General features: G+C 40.6%; 1 protein-coding gene across 5 annotated transcripts in view; it reads right to left on the bottom strand.

Annotated features, from left to right (window-relative positions):
- LOC134357472 (uncharacterized) overlaps nucleotides 1-26,681 on the bottom strand; it is a 109,184-nt gene that overhangs the window by 20,283 nt on the left and 62,220 nt on the right. For all 5 annotated transcript variants that reach the window (XM_063069084.1, XM_063069087.1, XM_063069083.1 and 2 more), the window contains 2 exons: nucleotides 17,740-17,850; nucleotides 16,941-17,068 (listed from right to left, as the gene is read on the bottom strand). In XM_063069084.1, the coding sequence (XP_062925154.1) occupies nucleotides 16,941-17,068; nucleotides 17,740-17,850 (239 nt within the window). The remainder of the gene's footprint in view (nucleotides 1-16,940; nucleotides 17,069-17,739; nucleotides 17,851-26,681) is intronic.

Consider the following 26,681-nt stretch of genomic DNA (forward strand, 5'->3'; position numbering starts at 1 on the left):
CATGCCTTGCAAGACCAAAAATGGTTCTGAAGTCATTACTAACTCAAATAAAAGAATGGTACAAATCACCTCTTCTGAATAAAAAAAATTAGAAATTCAAGTCAAGGAGCATCTGTGAAGAGAGAAAAAGTGTTAACGTTTCGTGTCAACCACCTAACCTGTAAGTAGGTAACTTGTCATAAGTTTTAATTGTTCAATGGCAGAAAAGTATAAAGAGGGAGATCTCCAATAGCTTCAAAGGTTGGAGATTCATAACACAACTACTTATGTGCAAACCAGATGGCAGGAATGGGGAAAAATTTAGAAAATGTAGGAAATGGGAGCAGATGAAACATAAACAGCATCACCAGAAAGACCTCGGGGTGTAGACATACAATTCCTTGAAACTGGGACACACAGACAGGGTAGTGAAGGTGGCATTTGACATATTAGTCAGAACATTGAGCATTGGAGTTGGGATATCACATTACAGCTGCACAAGACGTTGGTAAGGCCACATTGCAAGTGCTGCGTACAGTTTTGATTGCCCTGCTGTAAAGAGCTTGTAATTAAAATGGAAAGAGTACAAAACCGACACTAGAGAGCTTGAGTTAAAAGCAGAGGCTGGATAGGCTGGGACTTTTATCCCGGGAATGTAGGAAACTGAGAAGTGAACTCAGAGGTTTATAGAATCATAAAAGGCACAAATAAGATGAATAGCCAAAGTCTTTTCCTCAGGGTAAGGGACTCCAGAACTAGAGAAGTTAAATTGAGAGGGAAAGGACTTGAGGGCAATTTTTTTCAGAGGATGGTGAGTTCACGTAAACAGCAAGCAAGTAGTAAAATGAAAAGTGAATCCAATTAGAGAGAGAACAAGGGAATATCTATGTATAGAGAAGATGGGCACTCCTGGAATAATTGAGTATTTTATATTAGCTATTATCAATGAAGAAGAAGAAGAAGAAGAAGATGCCAGTATCTCAGTTAAAGAGGTAGCAGGAGAGATAATGGATGAAAAGAGAATAATGAGCCTGTCTATGGTTAAAATAATCAAATCCCCTGGTTGAAAAGGGTTGTATCCTAATTTGCTCAGAGAAATCAGGATGGGGATTGCAACAGTTCTTGGCAAAAACTTGTCACAGGGAGAAATCAAAAGACCAAAGAATGGCAAATGTGACATCACTGTGGTTTTCCTTAGAGCAGCAAGGTTTGCACGATGCTATTACAGCTCGGGGCTTTGGAGTGTGGAGTTCAATTCCTGTCAAGAGTTTGTATATGATCCCTATGTCTCTGGGTGCTCTGGTTTCCTACGACATTCCAAATACATACTAGGTAGTAGGTTAATTGGTCATTGTAAATTGCCCTGTGATTAGGCTAGGGTTAAATAAAGTGGGTTGCTGGACCCACTTCCATTGCATCTCCAAATAAAATATAAATAAATGTACGCAAGGACATCCCTGTCAAGTACAAGTTTGTCAAGGCAACTGCTATGTGGAGTTTAGAGACAAAACTAACTTTGGATACTTGGAGAAGTCTGAGTTAACAAAAGAGAGCTTGCACAGATTTATGAAAAGCAAATCCTGTTCAATGAATCTGATTGAACTCCGATGAAATAACAGGGAGTGCAGCTGAGGGGTGAACCTCAGCAAGGTGTACTAAATTACAAGAGGCAAAAATGAGATACTCCCCTGCCCCTCACTTTGTCTATACTCAGAGTGCATAGGTCATGGTATGAGGTGGGGGGGGGGGCGGTTAAAAGTTTTTTCCTTACACCCAGAGAGTGATTAAAATGTGGAACATGTTGCATTGAGGCAGCACTCCACATCTGAAAAGCATTTGATTCCTCATGGTACACAAGGCCAACAAAATACAAGTTTCAACACTTGCAGTTGACTAACCTTGGAGATGTGGTAAGCTATCATGGGATACCAATTAACTGGAAGAGTGTATACACCGGTAGACTAAATAAGCACAGGTCAGGTGAAATTTAACAAACAGGTGTGAAGCAATGTACTTTGGCCAGAGGAATAAGAACAGACAATACAAGCCAAAACTCTGTGTTGAAAGGGTGCAGGAGATGAATGATCGGGTATATATGCATATATTCTTGCAGGTGATGAAATACGTTACTACCATCAAGTAAAATAGATTTCAAAAGAGGAAGCATTGAGTACAAGACCTGGGAAGTTATTTTGAATCTTCATACAAGTGGAGCATTATTCCCAATGATAATAACCATGCTTTAGGAAAAAATGCAAGTTTCAAGTGGATGCAAAGAGAAAAAAAATACTGGTACAGTTGCAGAGATTAGGATTCTAGTTACAAGGTTAGACTGCAGTGAAGAAGGTTGACAGAAGATTGACAGTATAGTGATATAGTAAACAGAGGGGAAGTGTGCTCATTACCTGTATGTTCAATGTGCACACATTTAAAGTGAAGGGGAAAAGACAGAGGAAATATAAAAATAATGAGCAGATGATAATCTGAAACTCACCGTCTGTCTAATGAAAAATAATCCATTATGTTTTCAGAAAAAAAACAGATACATCAAGGAAAAGAACAGAGTAGACTGCTTCACAGAGGAAGATTGAATGGAGATCTCCTTGTGTGACATCACAATTCTGCACTTGTTTGCCCTTGGCATTAAAAACTAATTAACTGACCATCCACACAAAACTGACCATGCACATAATTTCAATAATTCACAATACTCTGAGCATAATTGTAGTTTAAGGATATTCTGAGCCTGAAATTATGAGATCTAGTTTTCAATTCTCAGACCATAAGACGTAGGATCGGAATTAGGCCACTTGGCCCATCGAGTCTGCTCTGCCATTCAATCATGGCTCATCCTTTTTTCTCCTTCTCAGACCCACTCCCGGCCTCTCCCCATAACCTTTGATGCCGTGTCCAATCAACAATCTATCAATCTCTGCCTTAAATACACCCAACAACCTGGCCTTCCCAGTTGCCTGTGGTAATAAATTCCACAAATTCACCACCCTCTGGCTAAAGAAATTTCTCTGCATCTCTGTTTTAAATGGATGCCCCTATGTCCTGAGGCCGTGCCCTCTTGTCCTGGACTCCACCACCATGGGGAACATCCTTTCCAAATCTATTCTGTCCAGGCCTTTCAACATTCAAAAGGTTTCAATGAGATCCCCCATCGTCCTTCTAAATTCCAGCGAGTACAGACACAAAGCCATCAAACGTTGCTCGAATGATAACCCTTTAATTCCTGGAATCATCCTTGTGAACCTCTTATCATCCTTGTGAACCTCTTCTGAACCCTCTTTAATGCCTGCACATCTTTTCTTAGATGAGGAGCCCAAAAGTATTCACAATACTCGAGGTGAGGCCTCACCTGTGCCGAAATAAAGCCTCAGCATCACATCCCTGCTCTTGTATTCTAGACCTCTTGAAAGGAATGCTGACATTGCATTTGCTTTCCTCACCACTGACCCTAACTCAACATCTATCTTGTTGAGGACTCAATTTTTTTGAACAATTCAGTGGGTTCATTTCTTGTTCTAAACCTCACATCCAGAAGAATGTGTACTGTTGCTAGGACCACCTTTTGATTCAAGTTAACAGTGCAATGATTTTCATTCTATTCCTTCTACAAAATGTTCCTTAATTAAGGTGAATAGAACAATTCATAGTAAACGTGTACTCACCAAAGTTTATATAATTGGAGCAAGTTTACATCAACACAGAATTAGGCTCAATGGTACTTTATTTGGGTGCTAGAGATAAGGAATTATTTACCAAACACAGCTTGCAGACATGATGTTACTGAGGGCAGAGGGGATAGTATAGTTAATTCTACAAATATAGAGTTAAAATAAATGAAGATACCAGGAAGTAATAAAGAAAGTAAATCAACTGCATCCAAAACATGCAAATTACCTGTAATGTGGCTATCTCCTTTCTGCCACTTCACTTAATTGAGCCCAACTGACTGCAGTTGGGATGACACCAGCTATCAACTATGCAGAAATTCAGGACTTCCATTTTCATGCTCACTTTCACAGGAGTCCTGAACTGCTATATGTTCATGAGAATAAAAGCTGGTAATTAAATGTGGAACTGACACATTTTCAAAAAAATAGAAATAATGGGCTAATTTTAGTCCCTTACAGAAAGAGATGTAAAACTCCTCTTTTTGGCACAATGTAAGACGCTTCTTTTAACTTAATAAGCTATTTGTTCGCCGTTGTTCCCAAGGGCTACAGTTTCTGCAGATTTAGTTTGTTTTAATGGGGAATCCGCAGTCAGTGCAGGGTTCTCCTGTGGCTATTCCTCTCAGTAACAAGTACATCCCTCTGCATACTTCTGGGTGGGGGCGGGGGGGTGGCTGACCTATCTGGGCACAGCAGCAGCAACCAGACTACTGGCACTGAGGCGGCTTCTGAGGCTCAGCGGGAAGATGAAGTCAGGCAGAGCAACAGTGACAGGAGATGGATAGTGAGGGGGAGGGACAGCTGATTCTGTGGCCGCAAAAGAGAAGCCAGGATGGTGTTTTGCCTCCCAGGTGCTGGGGTTGAAGGTGTCTCAAAAACACTGCAGACTCTCTAGAGGTAGGGTGAGCAGCCAGAGGTTGTGGTGCAAATTGGCACCAGTGACACAGATAGAAAGGGGACAGAGATTCTGCATAGTGAGGCTGAAGATAGTAATCCTCCAAGATAGTAATCTCTGGATTACTCCCAGTGCCTTGAGCTAGTCAGGGCAGGAATAGGATGATAGTACAGATGAAGGAGTGGTGCGGGGGAAGGGTTTCAGATTTCTGGATCATTGGGATTTCTTCTGGGGAAAAGTATGACCTGAAAAGAAAGGAGAGGCTACATCTAAACTCGAGGGGGGACCAATATCCTTGCAGGCAGGTTTGGTGAGGGTTTAAACTAATTTGACAGGGGGATGGGAACTAAAATGGGCTGAGGATGGGGCAGTTGGTACACAAGTTGATGCATTGTATAATGACACTGCGAGGAAAGTGATGGGATATAGTTGTAGTCAGGGGACAATTTGAAGTGTAACATGGGGGCAAAACCAAAAAATGGTGATGAATACAGGACTGAAGGCATTATATTTGCATGCACCCAGAATTCAAATAAGGTAAATTATCTTGTAGTGCAGGTAAAAATTGGCAAGAATGATGTTGTGGATATCACTGTGTCGTGGCTGAAAGATGATCATAGTTTGGAGCTTAACGTCCAAGGATACACATCGTATCCGAAGACCAGGCAGGTAAGTGGGGAGAGGGGATGGCTCTGATGGTTAAAAAAAGGAAATCAAATCCTTAATAAGAGATGACATAGGATCAGAAGGTGCAGAATCCTTGTGGGTAGACTTAAGAAACTAAAGGTAAAAACACCCTGATGAGATATATACATAACCCAAATGGTAACCAGGATGTGGGACATAAACTACAACAGCAGATAGAACAGGCATGTAAAAAGGGCAATGTTACATCAGTCATGGGGGATTTCAATATGCAGGTAAATTGGGAAAATCGGGTTGGTATTTGATCCCAAGAGAGGGAATTTGAAGAATTCTTACAAGATGGCTTTTTAGAGTAGCTTGTGGTTCAGCCCACAAGGGATGTTGTGCAATGAACCAGATTTGATTAGGGAGCTTAAGGCAAAGGAACCCTGAGGAGAGGTGATCATAATGTGATAGAATTCACCTTGCAGTCTAAGAAGGCAAAGATTAAGCCAGGTTATCAGTATTAAAGTGGAGGAAGGGAGTTAGAGGCACAAGAGAGGAGCTGATTGGAAGGGTGATGACAGAGCAGCAATAGCTGGAGTTTCTGGGGGCAGTTTGGAAGGTGCAGGATATATACATCCCAAAGATGAAGGATGAATCAACCGTGGCTGACAAGGGAAGTCAAAGACAGATTAAAAGCAAATGAGAGGATATATGCATAATAATAGAAAAAATTAGTGGGAAGTTAGAGGATTGTGAAGATTTTAAAAACCAACAGAACACAAAAAAAATCCGTAAGGAGGGAAAAGTTGAAATATGAGGGTAAGCTAGCTAATAATACAGAAGAGGAGACCAGAAGTTTTATTCAGATATATAAAGAGTAAAAGAGAGAAGGGAGTGGATATTGGATCACTGGAAAATAGAGGTAGTAATGGGGGATAAAGAAATGACAGTTGAAATTAAGTATTCTACATCATTCTTCACTGTGGCAGACACTAGCAGCATGCCAGAAGTTCAAGAGTGTCAGGGGCAGAACTAAGTGCAGTTGCTATTACTAAGGAGAAGATGCTTGTGAAGCTGAAGGGTCTGATCTTTGATAATGTCACCTGGGCCAGATGGACTACACCCATTGAAAGAGATAGTTGATGAGATTGTGGAGGCATTAGTAATGACCTCAGCAAAATCCATGATTTCAACATTCCACCTCTCAATCAGGTAACAACGATGTTCTACACTTCTCACGCTCTTAAACTTTTCGATGATTTTAAGTTCCGTGGCTCCCACCACTTTATTTTCACCATGGATGTCCAGTCCCTATATACTTCCATCCCCCATCAGGAAGGTCTCAAAGCTCTACGCTTCTTTTTGGATTCCAGACCTAATCAGTTCCCCTCTACCACCACTCTGCTCCGTCTAGCGGAATTAGTCCTTACTCTTAATAATTTCTCCTTTGGCTCCTCCCACTTCCTCCAAACTAAAGGTGTAGCTATGGGCACCCGTATGGGTCCTAGCTATGCCTGCCTTTTTGTTGGCTTTGTGGAACAATCTATGTTCCGTGCCTATTCTGGTATCTGTCCCCCACTTTTCCTTTGTTACATCGACGACTGCATTGGCGCTGCTTCCTGCACGCATGCAGAGCTCGTTGACTTTATTAACTTTGCCTCCAACTTTCACCCTGCCCTCAAGTTTACCTCGTCCATTTCCGACACCTCCCTCCCCTTTCTAGATCTTTCTGTCTCTGTCTCTGGAGACAGCTTATCCACTGATGTCTACTATAAGCCTACTGACTCTCACAGCTATCTGGACTATTCCTCTTCTCACCCTGTCTCTTGCAAAAACGCCATCCCCTTCTCGCAATTCCTCCATCTCCGCCGCATCTGCTCTCAGGTTGAGGCTTTTCATTCTAGGACGAGGGAGATGTCTTCCTTTTTTAAAGAAAGGGGCTTCCCTTCCTCCACCATCAACTCTGCTCTTAAACGCATCTCCCCCATTTCACGTACATCTGCTCTCACTCCATCCTCCCGCCACCCCACTAGGAATAGGGTTCCCCTGGTCCTCACCTACCACCCCACCAGCCTCCGGGTCCAACATATTATTCTCTGTAACTTCTGCCACCTCCAGCGGGATCCCACCACTAAGCACATCTCCCCCGCCCCCCCCGCTTTCCGCAGGGATCGCTCCCTACGCGACTCCCTTGTCCATTCGTCCCCCCCATCCCTTCCCACTGATCTCCCTCCTGGCACTTACCCGTGTAAGCGGAACAAGTGCTACACATGCCCTTACACTTCCTCCCTTACCACCATTCAGGGCCCCAGACAGTCCTTCCAGGTGAGGCAACACTTCACCTGTGAGTCGGCTGGGGTGATATACTGCGTCCGGTGCTCCCGATGTGGCCTTCTATATATTGGCAAGACCCGACGCAGACTGGGAGACCACTTTGCTGAACACCTATGCTCTGTCCACCAGAGAAAGCAGGATCTCCCAGTGGCCACACATTTTAATTCCACATCCCATTCCCATTCTGATATGTCTATCCACGGCCTCCTCTACTCTAAAGATGAAGCCACACTCAGGTTGGAGGAACAACACCTTATATTCCGTCTGGGTAGCCTCCAACCTGATGGCATGAACATCGACTTCTCTAACTTCCGCTAAGGCCCCACCTCCCCCTCGTACCCCATCTGTTACTTATTTTAATACACACATTCTTTCTCTCACTCTCCTTTTTCTCCCTCTGTCCCTCTGAATATACCCCTTGCCCATCCTCTGGGTACCCCCCCCTTGTCTTTCTTCCCAGACCTCCTGTCCCATGATCCTCTCGTATCCCTTTTGCCAATCACCTGTCCAGCTCTTGGCTCCATCCCTCCCACTCCTGTCTTCTCCTATCATTTTGGATCTCCCCCTCCCCCTTTCAAATCCCTTACTCACTCTTCCTTCAGTTAGTCCTGACGAAGGGTGTCGGCCTGAAACGTCGACTGCACCTCTTCCTACAGATGCTGCCTGGCCTGCTGCGTTCACCAGCAACTTTTATGTGTGTTGCTTGAATTTCCAGCATCTGCAGAATTCCTGTTGTTTGCGTTTTTTTTTAAATGTTCTAAATTACTTTCTCTGGAGGGAAATCAACTGACACCAACACACCTTGGAATTATTCTTCACAAATCATACCTTTTACAGCCCCGATCTACTTTGAACAAAATACAGATTAACATTACAGACAAAGCTGTTGGCAGCAAAAGAGGTGCTAATGCAAGTGCACCTTAGATTTGCATGATTCTCCAGTATTGCCCTCTGGGTGGGAAGTCTCCATTCAAAATTCATTGATATGTACAGGTATCAGGATTACCTGTACAGGATTATTAATACAGTATAGGTATACTGGAATTTCAAAGCCAATCCAATGCAATGGCTGACTGTGTTGTTGAGTATCACTCCTTCTGAAGAATTGTATTGAACTGGGCATTGGGATTTCTCTGTCACAACCCCCATCTCACTATATAATTTCAAGGTGCATCTTCTGGGCCTGTACCTATGCTTCATCAATCTCAACAGTGACAACAAACAGAATAAGTCTTCGACCAAAATCATGATCTAATCTTGGAACAAACTGAAGATCTAAGAAAAAGGATCTTCTTGGATTTTACCAGCCTTAAATGGACATGGATGGCTCCAAGTAGGATCTGAACGGAACTTGGATGATGGGACCCACCTAATGCACAAGTAGAAAATTAAATTCTTCTTCCACAGCAACCCATATGTCTTATCACCATATCCTGCCCTCAAAGGAAATTCAAGCACTTTAATTAATTAATTTATTTATTTATTGAGATACTGTGTGGAATAGGCCCTTCTGGCCCTTTGAGCTGAGCCACCCAGAAATCCCCTGATTTAACCCCAGCCTAATCACAGGACAATTTACAATGACCAGTTAACCCACTGAGGGGTATGACTTTGGACTGTGGGAGGAAACCAGAGCACTCAGAGGGAACCCATGCAGTTACAGGGAGAATGTACGAACTCCCTACAGGGAGCAGTGGGAATTGAAACTTGGGTGGCCTGCACTGCAAGGGGTTGTACTAATCACTGCACTACCATGGCAATAAACCCTCTCTCAGAATAAATTTACAGATTTTAAATGTTGCCCTGAGGTCGTATGTAAAAGGAAGAATAATCTGATAATAGAATAAGGGATTTCATTCTATACCACTGATTTTATCAGATACAACAGGAATCATTATCAAACCCATGTTGTCAAACACAAGAAAGCCTTTTTCCAACAGTGATATGGGGCAATAAATGGGACAGAGTCACTGTACCACTGAGATAACATGCTAAAATCCCTGCTCATCACACTGACCCCTTTGTACAATCATTATGTAAGTAAGCCTTCCAGGCAAGTGGTGAATATGCTAACTGTAGTGCCACCTAGCCACTCAAGAAACAAGTCAGCTATGCAACCAATTGGGAGGTCAAGGGAATAAAATACAGTATTATTATTTTTTTCCAGTCAGTGCTGTTTCCTCCATTTCCTCCCTACCAGTTAGTTCAGTATGGGAACCATAAAAGTGCTTCTTTCTCTCTAGAAGAGAATGATGAGTAAATGAGCTGGCATCCACTGTCCCTGAACTTATCTGCATGTTTGCCTTCACAGCATACTCATAGTGACAAAATAATACCCATCAATTGAGATATAAAAATATAATTCCCTGCAGAATTTTTCAAATGGTTATCAGAAATATATTTTTCTTTAAGTGCTGTTTGGCCTTCCTGAAGCACATCCACTCTAGCACCACCTGCCTCCCTTCACCCGTGACACATCCACTCCAGCACCACCTGCTTCCCTTCACCCGTGCCACAAATAAATACTCATTCAAACTTGGAACATTTCATCACAGGGCTCACTGTGACACAGCCTGTGTGGCTAGTTTTTCAATTTCACACTGTTAACATAAAGATCAGGAAGTGATCTTTATTATTAAAGAGGATACCGAAAGTTTCTCCAGGTACATGAAGTGTAAAAGAGAGGTGAGAGTGGATATCAGACTGCTGGAAAACGATGCTGGAGAGGTAGTAATGGGGGAGAACAAAATAGTGGAAAAACTGAATAAGTATTTTGCATCAGTCTTCACTGCAGAAGACACTAGCAGTATGGTGGAAGTTCAGGTGTCAGGGGTCATGAAGTGTGTGAAGTTACCATAACTAGAGAGAAGGTTCTTGGGAAACTGAAAGGTCTGAAAGTAAGTAAGTCACCTGGACCAGATGGTCTACACCCCAGGTTTCTGAAAAAGGTGGCTGAAGAGATTGTGGAGAGATTAGTAATGATCTTTCAAGAATCCCTAGATTCTGGAATCGTTCCGGAAGACTGGAAAGTTGCAAATGTCACTCCACACTTCAAGAAGGGAGAGAGGCAGAAGAAAGGAAATTATAGGCCAGTTATCTGACCTCAGTGTTTGGGAAGATGTTGGAGTCAATTATTAAGGTTGTGATTTTGGGGTGCTTAGAGGCACATGATAAAATAAGGTATAGTCAACATGGCTTCCTCGAGGGAAAACCTTGCCTGACTAATCTGTTGGATCTCTTTGAAGAATAGCAAGCAGAATAGACAAAGGAGAACCAGTTGATGTTGTGTACTTGGACTTTCAGAAGGCCTTTAACGAGGTGCCACACATAAGGCTGCTGAACAAGTTAAGAACCCATAGTTTTACAGGAAAGATACCTAGCAAGGATAAAGCCATGGCTGACTGGCAGAAGACGGAGAGTGAGAATAAAGGGAGCCTTTTCTGACTGGCTGCCAGTGACTAGTGGTGTTCCACAGGGGTCTGTGTTGGGACCGATTCTTCTTATGTTATATGTCAATGATTCGGATGATGAAATTCATGGTTTTGTTGCAAAGTTTGCAGACGATGGAGGGGCAGGTAGTTTTGAGGAAGTAGAGAGTTAAAGAAAGACAGACAGATTAGGAGAATGGACAAAGGAATGGCAGATGGAATATAGTGTCTGGAAGTGTATGGTCATGCATTTTGGAGGAAGAAATGAAAGGGTTGACTTTTTTCTAAATGGAGAGAAAATACAAAAAACTGAGGCGCAAAGGCACTGGGTGTCCTTGTGCAGGATTCTCTGAAGGTTAATTTGTAGGTTGAATCTGTGGTGAGGAAGACAAATGCAGTGTTAACATTTATTTCAATAGGACTAGAATATAAAAGCAAAGATATAATGTTGAGACTTTATAAAGCACTGGTGAGGCCTCACTTGGAGTATTGTGAGTAGTTTTGGGTCCTTTATCTTAGAAAGGATGTGCTGAAACTGGAGAGGGTTTAAAGGAAGTTCACAAAAATGATTCTGCGATTGATGTTTGATGGCTTTGGGTCTCTGCTCACTAGAATTCAGAAGAATGAGGGGTGACCTCATTGAAACTTATTGAATGTTGAAAGGGTTTCATAGTGTGCATGTGGAGAGGATGTTTCCTATGATGGTGGAGTCTAAGACCAGAGGACACAGCCTCAGAATAGAGGGGCGTACTTTCGTAATGGAGAAGAGGGAATTTCTTTAGCCAGGGGGTGGTGAATCTGTGGGATTCTTTGTCACAGGCAGCCAGCTGTGAAGGCCAAGTCTATATGTATATTTAAGGCAGAGGTTGGTAGATTCTTGATTGGTCAGGGTACAAAGGAATATGAGGAGAAGGCAGGAGACTGGGGCTGAGACGAAAATTGGATCAGCTATGATGAGATGGCAGAGTAGACTCGATGGGCCAAATGGCCTATTTCTGCTCATATATCTTATGGACCTGTGTGGCTAGACAGAGATTGGATTGGACAAACCTATTAAAGAAACAAGCAAATGGAAATGGGAATAGATAAAGTTAAAGAGCCAGCATTGACACACAACAGCCAAATTGCTGCCACCTCTGTTGCAATCTTTATAATCACATTCATTGGAGAGTCTGATCTTACACATAATTCAACGGTAAATAAAAATAAAAATGCTGGAAACAAATAAATGAAAATTCTTTAAAAATTCAGCAGGTCAAGCAACATCTGTCCAGCAAGAAGCAGACTGATCGTTTTAGGGTGATGACTTTTCATCAGAAAGAGGAGAATCTAGATATAGTGCCAAATCAAGCCTTCTCACAACTAATGTCATAGACTGGCATTTTTCAAATGATTCACTGAAATTGAACCTGATGCCAATCCTACCTCCAATTTGCATTTTTCTATTTCTTCTAAAGCTGAAATATGTAGATTACAATATTTCAATTTAGCATGAAAATTCAAACTTTCTGATAGACATTCTCTATCATACTAAAAGATTAATTTTTAAATGATTCTTTTTACCAAAATTATAATTCTGAAAGTAAAAACCTGAAAGAGAAGATGTTTCCATTTTACAAATGATTTTTGGAGGATTACATTTCATTTTATGAAGTCCTTCTTGATAAGCTTGTTCAAAATGAAGAATTTATTGAAATTGATCTCCTTATGTGCCTCATGAGGTCAAAAGAAAGTCCGTTTAAGTCACTGGTATTTGATACTCATGCTTGTAACTAGCAAGATTGCCAATATATACTGCTTGCCAATCTAGAAATTGGCTTGCAACAGCTTCAGAAAAGCAAGCAACAAATATGTGGCCCTGAATCTTCATGTCTCGCAGTGTAACTTAAACCAAGCCTTAGGAATATAGGTACATTGTTAAATATCTCTGCCCAGACTAAAGGGAAGAGGATACAAGGGAGGAATCCTTAGAAGAAACTTGAGGTCTACAATTATATACTTACAATAAACAGAGATAAAGTGTACTGAGAAGTGAGCTGTAGGACGTAGCCAGCATTTATCAGTTAAACTGCAGAATGAAAGCCTAGCACAGCATATACCATAATTCTAGAGTTAGTTATTTTTGTAGGAAATCATAACCTAGTTACCACTCAGTTCACTGCTTATATAAAAGCAACCTATACAACCACAGGATGTCCCAAAGGGTTATTTAGCAAACTAAGCATAGAAAGAGGAATCACAAAGAAGGGAAGATCCGCAGATGCTGGAAATCCAACGCAACACACACAAAATGCTGGAGGAACTCAGCAGGCCAGGCAGCATCTATGGAAAAGAGTATGGTTGACATTTCAGGTCGAGCACCCTCAGTAGGATCTGAAAAGGGAAAAGTAAGTTTATAAAGGATATCCCTACAGAGTCAGTCAGGAGTAACTTGAATAGTCAAGTCCAAGTCCAGAATTCATTATGGAAACTGAAAGTGGCAGCTTTGTTCTTCCCAATATTCAGTTGGAGAAAACACTGGAATTTGGAGAAGCAGTATTACAAATGAGATATAGTCAGAGGATCAAGAGAGGTTTAAGTGAAAATTGCCACTACACTTTTGACTGGTATTGCGAAAGGGAATCACATAAATAAGTAATAAGAGGGCTATGCATAAATCCTTGGACATCAACATGGGTGCTGGATGTAAAGACTTTGCAAGTTTCACTTGGATGAGAAAGAATGGAATCAAGTGAATATGATCTCACCTTGTTGGATCATCACGGACAGCTATTTTAGGACAACTCTGTGGTCAATGTCTAAAAGCGAGATACAAATTTAAAAAAGAGGGCAAGTTTATCTTGTCTTAATCATAAAGTTACTAAATGCACCCTATAAATGCTTCAGTGCTGCTTTCAGGTGAAAACCTATTTGGAAGGATTCAAACAAAGAGTTGCAGAAAAGATTAGCTTAGATTTAGATTTTGCAACATGTTCAACATGGCAGCAATGAAAGTTGGGAAAGGGGTGCTATTCTGTAAAGTCAGAGGATCAACGAGAAGAGGAAGAGAATGTGGCAAAAGAGAATGACTAATCTCACCTAATATGTGGGCCAGGAAGGGGAATTAAATAGCTGTCAGAGAATGGAGATGAGGAAGCTGGAAGTGAATCTTATAATGAAAACGAGTTCCAACAGGGCACAGGGAGAGATGGGAAAGAAACTAGAAAATTATATGAATTTGGAGCACAGGATGGAAAACCTTATTAGTTAATCTAGTGGGGAAGGGGAGGGAAGGAACAGCTGACCAGAAGATTGATCTCCATCTGTACAAAAAAGCAACCCGAGTCCTTCGCACATGCTGTTAACGTTGAGAGTCAAATTGATAGAAGAGAGAGGTCAACAAGAGATAGTCTTAAGTTATCAGTTAGATCCAATGGTGAAGTGTCACATACCATAATAGAAGTTTAAGCAGGGATCAGAAAGGCAGTAGAAAATAACAATCCACAGAAATATCATTATTTATAGAACAGATCAGGAACCGTGAAGCTCAGATTCCATTTCTCCATCTAAATAACACATCTATAGATAAGTAGTCTTTGAGGTACTTCAAGTCTGTGTCTTTATTGATGCTTTGCTGCATGCTTGAGTGCTCAGTGGAGGGCACCGATGCTATTTTTGCTGGTGGGGGTGGGAAGGGGGGGTTGTTGCCTTGCTTCTGCTTGTGCGTGGGAGGGGGAACTGGGGTGGGCATTTAGAGTTCTAACATTTAACTATCATTCATTCTTTGGGGCACTCCTCTGTTTTCGTGGATGTTTGCGAAGAAAAAGAATTTCAGGATGTATATTGTGTACATTTCTCTGACATGAAATGTACTTATTGAAGCCTATAAATTGTTATTTACACTGCAGGTTTATGACACATCCTTGTTCTCTATTATAATGAGAAGGTAACCTGTTTACTTTAAACTGGTTAACATTTCCATTTTTCTTTTATGGTAAATCCCGACTGAGAGCAGATACTTTTGTTTCTCAGGAACAGAATCAAGGCTGACATACAGAAGGAGTGTTTGGTTGTCGGTGATGTAACCTTTTGGATGAGATACTAAATCAAAGCAGGATTTCTTAATTGATTATAATAGATTCCTGGCACTATTCGCTTGAAAGCTGGGCTAACTTTTCACTCTTAGCAATCATTACAGCTAAACAATTAACCATTTTTATCACTTAGTGAGATCTTGCGGTGTACCAACTGGTTGCAGAATTTCTCTAGCAATAGCAACTATACTACAAAATAATCTTAAAAGTATAACAGTGCCTTGAAGAATCGAGATCATGAAAGATACTTTCTCAATTCATGCTTTAACTACTTCTTGCAGTTTCATTGACCTGGTGCTTATGCAAATGATCCTGACACTTCATTTAAGTTATTCACATAAAAATAAATGTAACAATATTTTTGCAATCTTTCAACTGTCCACATTAAAACAGTCAAAAACAGATCTGAAAAGCTGCCACTCTCATGTGGGAAGAAGCAATCACTCAAGTGGTATCAGTTTCAATAAAATATTTCCAAGTTCATGAGACAAACAAGCTATTCATGAGTTGTGTGCTTGAGTATAAACGCCAGCCACACTCATGACAGGAAGTAGCAGCCTTTGCCAAATATCCTAAAGACTTCATGGGGCTCCATGTAATGTTCGCCTTGGGCCTAGTGGTATCATATGACATTCTTCAAGAGACAGATTCTAGTCGCGTCTCTTTCCAGATAAGGCAAACATAAGCCCATTCAAAAACACCATGAAGTAAATTAATTTAGTTAATTGTTTAATATTATGGTATATTCTGAAAACATAACAACGAATTGGTTCAGACATAATGCGTGCTGCTGTGATTTTAGTAACCTTTTCTACTCTACACTCCACTAACTAACTAATTCACATATTTTTTAGGACAAAAGCTGCTCAGCGTAACTGAATGTGTTTAATTTTACCTCAAACCTCAATTTGGAAGTTGTTCATTCTATAATGAAGTATTTTGTTTCTGTCTTTGAAGCTTTTACCTCTCTGTGGTCTTAACAGTACCATGTTTTTCTAGCACATTTTAAAATGATAAATCTAGTGATAATATTGTTAACCTTGCCTTTACCTGGAAATCACTCCCCTCTGTTTAAAATCCCAAGTGAAGAAAATTATCTTCTGATCTACTTGGAGATAAATATGCATCACACTGATTCGGACATTTGGTTGTATCATATTTCTATATGCATATTTTACTATATTTCATGTTTAATTCATATAATGAGCTTCTAATCTCTGCAGGTTTTCCTACAATTTAACTCTTACAGTTTCCTGATGAAGGGTTTTGGCCTGAAACATTGACTGTTTACTCTTTTCCATAGATGTTGCTTGGCCTGCTGAGTTCCTCCAGCACGTTGTGTGTGTTACTTTCGATTTCCAGTATCTGCAGATTTTCTTGTGTTTGTACCTTATATAAGATGGTCAGAGGATGAAAATCTCCCTCTATGCTCTTTTCTGCTTTGTTCCAAGAGTTCAAGCGTCCCTTACTTCTTAGCAACCAGAAATTGACTCGATATTCGAAGCATATACTGATCAGAGCCCTGCTGTTTGATCATTCATTCGGATCATGACTTGAACCCTTGGCTAGAGTACTGTAAAATTCAATTGCATTTGCTGATTGCCGTTCAGCATTCATTTGCACACGTTCTGTGTAAAAGGTGGAAAATATCAACCAAAAGTGTTGTTGGAATGAGCATGCCAGCTATTTTTCTTCTTATTTGCAGCATTTGCATCCATCCCCATTTAACTTAATGCACCATTGCTCTCATTCTAAAACTCCTGAATTGCCTTGACCATCTCCAGTACTCCTAAACCTGACATCACTCACAAGTGTTACCATCCAGAGTCCAGATAATTTATGCTAATTATCATACACAGTTCAAGCATCAAAACAGTCTTACAAACTTAAAATTAATGTGAGTATTAAAAGTACAAACCTTCCAGACCATCTCTCTGGTTGGAACTCATCAGGATCAGCAAAGATTTCAGGGTCTCTGTGGACAGCAAAAGCTACGAACATTACTTGCATCCCTTTTGGAACAGTGTAGCCACAAAGTGTGGTGTCCTGGAGAAAGGGGGAAATAAATGAAGCAAAAAAATTAAAAATCTTGAAGAAGATCAAATTCAAAGTCAGCTTGAATAAAACGGTATGCAATAGAACTTGGATTAATCACAACTAAAAGTGTTTGGAACTGCCATCCTTATTGTTCTGCAGGCAGCAGATACAGCCAGTTAGCAAACAGTATCTCATAATCCAATAAATACTGAAATGAACACCACCACAGTAAAATTTCCCAAGATGGTTCACAGTCAGGCAAAAGCTGCTAAAATGAGTCAAAGGTGGTTGATTTTACTTCAGATTACCATCAAGTTTGAACACAAGAAAAGAGAGAAGCAGAGATTTGGGGAGTAAATTTCAGAATTTATGTTCCAAACAATAAAACAAACATGGCAACCAATGATGGGGCAAAGAAAGTGAAAACTACAGTGAACTGTAGGAATGTATTATTCTCAAAGACTGGAAGATTACAGAAGCTACAAAGACAGGGTTGAATAAGAGAATGGGAACTGTAAAAGGGAAATTGCATATAAAGACGAATTCTGTAATTAAATACCCAGCTACTTCAAAGAACCATGTGTACATAATTGGATGAATGCCCTTATGGTATAAGATGCCATGGAAATATCTGTAATGCCAGCTCTATTTAAGTGTAGCTATACCAAGCAAAATAGTACCTGCTTTGCAACTCTTCGTCCACCAATAAAGGATGGCCAAAGTCTTTCTACTTCCAGTAGTACATGGTCCAAGAAAGTTTCATTTTCTTGTGCACATTTACGAACATGAGCCTGATTTGAAATGGAGACCCCGAGCATTAGCAATCAAAGTACAAAGCAAAGTAAGAACTACATAGTGCCCATTTCATTAGTTCATCATGAATTGCCTAAAAATCTAGAGGTTAAATAGCACAGATAGATCCCATAAACCGAAATTAGATAAAAGAACTGCTTACATGATAACCTTACTTGATTCACAAGCTGGAATACGTCTCGCATTACTGCGGATGCCAATTTGACAAGCAGAATACTTATCTAGTAGCTGCCCATCCTGGCAAAGAGCCTATCAATTTCTGTCAATTCTATAAGCAGTACAGGTCCACAATCCCTTATCAGCAATCCTTGGGGCCAGTTGCATTTCGGAATTCAGAATTTTTCGGATTTCAGAAAATTGATAATTATATTGATAATTAACCTGCCTCAGTGCAGTGGACTTTAGGACCCAGAGGAGCTCCGGACCTACGCACATCCTCCCGTATACTTTAAATCATCTCTAGATTACTTATAATACCTAATATAATGTAAATGCTATGTAAATAGTTGTTATCCTGTATTGCTTAGGGAATAATGACAAGAAAAGAAGTCTGTACATGTTCAAAAACGAGTGCTGGAGAGAGAACTTCCGTGTTTTTCCGATCCGCACTCTTTTACAAATACTATTATAATTTATCTATAGAGTAATATACTGATAAATGAAATAGTGGGATAATTATTGACCATAAATAAACTAGTACATTTTATTTCTAACAAAAACATTCAATAAAACATGAAAATATACAGCTTCAAACGAACCGAATCAAACACATGGTAAATGACTTACCGGAATAAAAGTAGAACGTAAATACTCTAGGACATATACAGGTTCAAACTAAGCTAAATACATACAGGTACCTCTAGTTAAGTTGCATTATGTCTGGCAAACAAAGCTAAATACTCTACAGGTACCTGATGGGCCAGGAACAGGATTCTCAAGTTATGAAGCAGCACTACGACAGACGGCGTTTTTAAAGACTTCTTCAAGTGTCATCTGTCTCATTAACATAGGTTTATGTCTAAGCAATCTCACTTTAACTGAGTCAACTGCCATAATCTCTTGCTTACCGATAAATGCACATTGTTCAAGGCCATCAATTAACTGATCACACATTTTCACCATACCATCATCAGCCGTTGTTAATGTTTTTCTATGAACGTAGCGCCAGTACAAAGCTGTTTCATTAGCATTGTAAATTTGTTCAGGGCTGAGGTTTTCATCGGATATTATCTTGGCAAATTCGTCAATGTAATTTTCAGCTGCTTCGTGATCAGCAGAAGATTTTTCACCACATATTTTCAGATATTATACACCATGACGCCTCTTAAATTTCTGCAGCCAACCCTCTGAATATTTTCTGCATTATTGATAATGATCGATGTTTCCTTCTCTTTTTCTCATTGTTACCCATAGGGGTATCTGCAGCTCTTTTTGACATTTTCACAGTGAAATTAAACACAAAGTCAACAGTGAACATAAAATACCACGCGTCGTAACAAGGCTTGTTTGGTGCGCCAACAACTGACGTCACTCAGGTGTGATGTTGCAGCGCTGAGCCACAACTGATGTCTGGCGGCCTCTGCTAGCGCTGCCACGTCACACCTGAGTGACGTCAGCTGTTGGCGCACCAAACAAGCCTTGTTACCACACGCTCCACACTCCACAAAAAAAACTTCGGTTTTCGGAGCTTTTCGGATTTAAGAATTTTGGATAAGAGATTGTGGACCTGTACTTTTCAGTATTTGCGCTTCTGTAATATCCAGGGCAAAGCCAGAATCATGTATGCATGTTACATTTTAATGTAATGCTTAATGATTTGCTATTAAGAAAGGCAATAGAGTGATAAGTAGCAATAAAAGAATCACTCAGCTTGGTGGGTGCAAGTGATTTTGTCACAGAATAAAACAATATAATCGGAATCAGAATTATCGCTGACATATGTCATGAAATGTGTTGTTCTGTGGCAGAACAGAGCAAGACATAAGTAAATTATTCTAAGGTACAATAACGTAGATAAACAAGTTGCGCAAAAGAGGAATAGCAAGGTAGCATTGATACACCATTCAGAAATTTGGGGGCAGATGGGTAGAAGCTGTTTTTAGAACATTTGAGTATGGGTGTTCAGGCTCCTGCTTCTCCTCCCTGATGGTAGTAATGAGAAGAGGGGATATCCTGAGCGATGAGAGTTCTTAATGAAGAACCCACTTTCTCTGTAGAAATTTAGGGGAAAAATAGCACTGGATAGCAGCGATCTTTTGTGTGCAGCTCCCAAATTTAGCCTGCTACCTATTGATGATAATCTATTCTGCTGTTACATCGTGTGACTTACATGTAACTGTACTGGTCTGTGTAAGTATATTAGATTGTGCTAGTGTTGGATTATCCCAAACATCTTTAAATATAAAAGATGGCTAAGCTGCTTATATTGATTCTGGTACTCACATATCAAGCAAATAAAGCATCCATCTCTGTGTTGAGTCAATACCAACAAAATCAAGGAAAGTTATTTTTGATAATCACTATTTCAGACTATGTTAATGATCACGTTTAACCTCATGCTATAGTTAAAACCTGCAATATCACGCTGTCTAATCTTAACATCTTATATTTTAAAATCCAGTTAATTCAGGTAAATTTCAAAAAAATTTATAACTCTAGGATCTGATAGATCAACATCAAAAAAAAACAATTTGGTCACTCTGGTAACTATTGTCAGAGATTATGGGATGGCTCTGGTAACTATTGTTGGAGATTACGGGACGGCTCAGGAAAACAGCTGAATTGCCCTGGAGCTGCCCCAAGAAGTTATTACATCAGATGGATCGAAGCAGTGATTTTCATTGGACAAGTGAACATGGGAATTAATACAAACACCAGCATCATCCCACAAACAGAAATCAGAACTATTAAAGAAGTTTTAATATCAAAGTATGCATGTGCAATACAACTCTGGTAATTATCTACTCCAGATAGCCATGAAATACAGAAAGGCCAAGGCTTTTGATTAAAGAAAAGACATTACCAACCCCCCTCCCAGCATGAGAAAGAAAAGAAACAAAACTCAGACCCCAAAAATCCTCGCTCACCCACAGCAAAAAAAGTGTCCCTGACCCTTTCCCTTACAGGAATAAAAGGTCCAGTCCCCTCGCTCACAGAAAAGAACAGCAGCAGTAGCACCAAACTCCCATATCCCCTCTTACACAGAAAAAATTAACAGATTATCCCACCCACCAATCGTCCACAAGAAATAAACCAAAAAACTGAAGGAAACCAGTATACAGTCCAATAATCACATAAATCTCAAAAATATCGGAAACATCTTTGCGTCTTCATTCGAGGAGAGCAGCTGCACGAACTGAGTCCTTCTGTAAAGTGTGACCACTGATTGGGGCCGAACACACTGAGCCGGCTGCTGGCCACCTCTGCAATCACCTCAATACTTCAACCTTTCTTGCCTCTTCAAGATGAAGCTGTTCATGACCCTGTACCTAGTCTCTGGTCTTTTCCATGAGTCAGTATGTTCTCAGTCCTTTTCACCCTGCACCCACCTTCCCTGTCTCTAATTTCCATCTCTCCAGACACAGCATTACACTGGATCTTTCAACTGAGTTCCAAACTGTACGTCACAAGCAGAAGGTATAGAAAAACTGAAATAACTGGAAAGATTGGCTATCTGGAAGATGTCACCAGAGGAATCATTGTTCGTTGTCACCACTTTGATCAGAAGATCAAAGATAGCCAAAGGTAGCCAAGGAGATTCTAAAACTCCCTCCTATTATATTCCAAATTTTCTGTAATTTGGTCAAACTTTCTCAGACATATATTTGCAAAATAGGTCATACTGGCTAAGTAATCTGCAATCTTACCTTATATTAAATTGTATACAGCAACTGAACAATTGATTTTTAAAATCATAGAACTTGTATTCCAGAAAGCTCAGATAAAGATTCCAGTTAACCTTCTACATTAGATTAGATTAGCTTATGAGGACATGCAGTCCTCTTTTATTGTCAGTTAGTAATGTATGCATTAAGAAATGATACAATGTTCCTCCAGTGTGATATCACAGAAACACAAGACAGACCAAGACTGAAAAACTGACAAAAACCACATAATTATAACATATAGTTACAACAGTGCAAGCAATACCGTAACTTGATAGAAGAACAGACCGTGGGCACGGTAAAAAAGAAATCTCCAAGTCTCTCGAAAGTCCCAACATCTCACGCAGACGGTAGAAGGAAGAAAACTCTCCCTGCCATGAGCTTCCAGCACTGCAAACTTGCCGATGCAGCATCCTGGAAGCACCCGGCCACAGCCCGACCCTCAGTCTGTCCAAAAACTTCGAGCCTCCAACCAGCCCTCCGACACCGAGCACCATCTCTGCCGAGCACTTCGACCCCGACCTCGGCCCCGGCTGCCAGCAACAGGCAAAGCCTAGGATTTAGGGCCTTCCCCTCCAGAGATTCTCAATCGCACAGTAGCTGTGGCAGTGAACCGGGCATTTCAGAAGTTTCTCTAGATGTTCCTCTGTGCTTCTCACATCCATCTCCATCAAACCAGGATTGTGCACGGCCCCTATTTAACAACTACGATATCATTTCACCGGAGAGGCCACGCGTGCTGAGTCACGCCGCCGTCTTCTCCTCCCTCCCTTCTAGGATGTGGTCTCCATAAATTACAAGTAGCCTTTAAAGTTTCTCAAGAAATCCAAGTAATTTAGTAGTCTCAATATGGTATCAAATATGATGGCTATGCATAAATAGGTCAGGATAGAATCGAAATTTATGAAATAAGCTTAAGATTGTAGAGCTAGCTTTTAGTTCTTTTTATATGCTGTAGTGATTAAAGGGGAATTTAAGCCATCTGAATGCTGGAATAAATATTATTTCACACAGTAGATGATTCAGTTATATATCAAAATTATTCATAATCAGTATCCTCAAAGACTCTGACATCCCTTAATACAGTTCAGAAAGCCATGGGTATGCAGCTAGCACAACACTAATCCTCTCTTTACAGACAACCTGCATTATATAAGAGGAAGTTTGTGTTCCTAGAAACCCATCTGTTTGAAATTTTCTGTAATGCAAAGCCACATTACCTGTTCATACATCAAGAAAGGTGAGTCTAAGCAAGGAACTTTGCATTTTTTTAGTTTTTCCATAATTACATAAATTCTATGAGAGTGTATTTTATTTTATATCTCAAATTTGTGGGTAGTGATCTGTAAATGTTGTCAGAGTGAATTTCTGTTATCCAAACAGCCATAAAGGGGTGATTTTCCGCATTAAGGAAAAGTTCTGCAATGCCGAGGATTGCCGTCTCAGTCTTTATGGATGGTGATACTTTATGTAGTTAGGGGGCTAATGGTAATTTTCTGCTTCTGACCAATAACAGGAGATAGGATTTAGGATTAAAGACCTTAGAAAGCTTCTCCAATCTGCTAACGGCCTTGAAACTACAAATTAATCCCAGTAGACAGTGTAAAACAGACTGATGTAAAACTAGTTACATTTCCATATGTTATTTAAAAACACCAGTCACTGATTTTATTGAAAGAAATTGATCACTGATTTCTATGATGCCACATGGTTCGGAAAAGGATTACCTGACACGACGCAAGTGACTACACAATGGAAAACAGCTTTTTATTTGTTTAATATTGGCAACTACTCTTTGACAGCTCTGCAGACCACCACTGTTCAGAAATCCTTCCTTTGGCTTCAGAGATGTATAAAAGGTGTGCAACCCACATATATCTATACAGAAAGTGAACCAACAAAAAGGTCGGGGTTATGAAGTTAAGACCTGGAGCACGAAGGTGGGAGGAGTGGCAGAGTTCCGGGAAGGAGGCACCATGAAGTGATGACTGCTTGCGTGCAGCTCTGAAGGGAATGAAAGTTCAAAGTAAAATCTATTATTCGAGTACGTATATGTCACCACATACAACCATGAGATTCTTTTTCCTGTGAGCATACTCAGCAAATCTATAGAATAGTAACTATAATAAGATTCAATGAAGGAACAATCAGAGTGCAGCAGACATCAAACTGTGCAAATGCAAATATAAACAAATAGCAATAAATAATGAGAACATAAACAAAATAAAGAGTCTTTAAAATGAAATTATTGGTTGTGGGAAGATCACAGTAGATTGAAAGGTGACAGTAATTATCCCCTTTTGTTCAAGAGCCTGATGGTTGAGAGGTAGTAACTGTTCATGAACCTGCTGCTGGGATTCATGAGGCTTTTCTACCTTCTACCTGATGGAGCAACAAGAAAAGAGCACGGCCTTGGTGGTGAGGACCTGGTGCTTCGGTAGGCAAGTTGGAGCAGATCCAAGTCAGGCTCAGGCAGGAGTTGATATGTTTCATCACCAGCCTTCCAAGACACTTACATCACTGTGGATGTAACTGCAACTGAGTGATAATCAATGAGGCAGATCACCATGCTCTTCTCGGGCACCGGTATAATTGAAGCTTGCTTGAAACAGATGGGTACCAACACTGCCAAAGTGAGAGGTTAAAAATATTGGTGAACACACCAGCCAGTTGGTCAGCACAAGTCTTTACTACATGGCCAAGTACTCAAACTGGTCTGAATACTTCCCTTGGATTCACCCTCCTGAAGCATGTTAGCTTCTGATACCGAGACCAAAAGATTATCAGGAGATGTGGGGAGGGAGGGGAGTCCATGTTCTGATTGTCAAAGCAAACATAGAGGTATTGAGCTCATCTGGAAGTGAAGATCTGCTGTCCACCATGTCGCATGATTTAACTTTTCAGGAGATCATGGCATTCAAACTCTGCCTCAGCTGAGAACTATCCATCGTTGACTTCAGTTTAGTCTGGGATCTCCACTTCATCCCAGAGACAGCTTTCCAGAGATCATTCCTGCACCTCTTGTAGCATTCTTGGTCACCAGACTTGAGTGCCTCTGATCTGCCTCTCAGCAGATTTTGGATTTCATGCTTCATCCAGAGCTTCTGACTGGGGAAGACACTGAATAATTTTATGGGGACACATTCTTCTACAGCTGTTTGAATAAAGTCTGTTACAATCCTGATGCAGTCATTCAGATCCTCAAATGAGTGCTTGAACACAGCCTAGTCTACTGACTCCAAGCAATCCTGTAATCATTCCTCTGCCTCCCACAACCATCTCTTAGTTGTCCTAATCTCTGGTCCCTTGCTTTTTAGGCTTTGTTTAAAAATTCTTGTTTGGCACTACTACTACTGTAATCCAGAGACATAGACACAGGTACTTCAGTAAGTAGCATCGTTTAAAGACATTTTTAAAGAAAAATTATCGATACTCAAAATCATGAACCTCAGACAGCAGCTTCAGGTCACGAGTGCAACTCCCCTCTCAGAAAACAGAAGTAGGGATGCTGTGCCTGTCTGCAATTAAAACACAGAGGCCCTAGATTTCCACTCCCACCTACCCTGCTGGCACGTGTACAGTCTCTGGAAAATAAAACTGAAGACCTCAGAGCAAAACTGGTGGACCAGAGGGACTGCTGTGTACTTTGCTTCATGGACTACACCTTTGCGAATCCCAGCAGCATCTTTTGACCCTGTGATGTCAATACATCTTTCAAGGCACCAGACCCTGATGGTGTACCTAGTAGGGCTCTGAAAACCTGAACCAACTCGAAGAGTGTTCAAGGACATCTTTAATCTCTCACTGCTGCAGTCAATGGTTCCCACCTGCTTCAAAAGGACAACAATCATATCGGTGCCCAACATGAGCAGGGAGAGCTGCTTTAATGGCCATCACCCAGTGGCATTCACATCTACTATGATGAAGTGCTTTAAGAGGTTGGTAATGATCAGAATCAACTCCTGCCTCAGCAAGGACCTGGACCCATCGTAATTTGCCTATCACCACAATAGGTCTACAGCAGATACAATCTCACTGGCTCTCTACTTAGCCTTGGATGACCTGGACAATATTCATACCAACATCAGGCTACAGCTCCATATTCAACACAATCATACCCTCAGTTCTAATCAATAAGCTTCAAAACCTGGGCCTCCTATACTTCCCTTTGCAACTGGATCCTTGGCTTCCTCACTGGAAATAACATCTCCTCCTTGATGACAATCAACAATGAAACACCTCAGAGATGTGTGCTTAGCCCACTGCTCTACTCTCTTTAAACTTATGATTGTGTGCTGGGCACAGCTCAAATGCCACCTTTAAACTTGCTGACAACATAACTATTGTTTTTTATATATAATTTTTATTGAGTTTTCGAAGTAAATACATGAGAAAATAATATCTACCCTCCCCCCCCCAACCTACCTAAAGAGAAAGGGAAAAAAAGAAAAAAAAGGAACCGCCTGAATATTGGAAGGTTTGCACATGCTCCATGGGATTAAAAATAAACTTAATATATATTTGTTACTTTCCCCCAAGGAACCAAGATCTTTATCATCGGAGCTGTAAATAAGGGCTCCAAATATTCAAAGATGTTTCATATTTGTCTCTTAAAATCTAAAACATTATTTAGCTTCTCAACTCTCATAGCTCCCCGGGGAATCTCTTTGAACTTCACCATGTTGCTATGTGTTTCCCCTCCCAATCATCCAGGCAAAAAGAAAAAAGATAGATAAGATAAAAAAAAAAGAAAGAACAAAATTACCCCCCTCTCACTAATGTTGTGAATGAAAAGATACACAACACTACCCCCCTCCATTGTGCGGGTCTTGGCTATTGCCACGCTTGCACACATGAATAACGTAGCGATTGGTCAGTGTTTCTTCCAGCTCCCCCATAACAAAAAATTGTATATATATAAAAAA

Source organism: Mobula hypostoma, chromosome 16 (genome assembly GCF_963921235.1).
Source record: "Mobula hypostoma chromosome 16, sMobHyp1.1, whole genome shotgun sequence".
NCBI classification, from domain to species: domain Eukaryota; kingdom Metazoa; phylum Chordata; class Chondrichthyes; order Myliobatiformes; family Myliobatidae; genus Mobula; species Mobula hypostoma.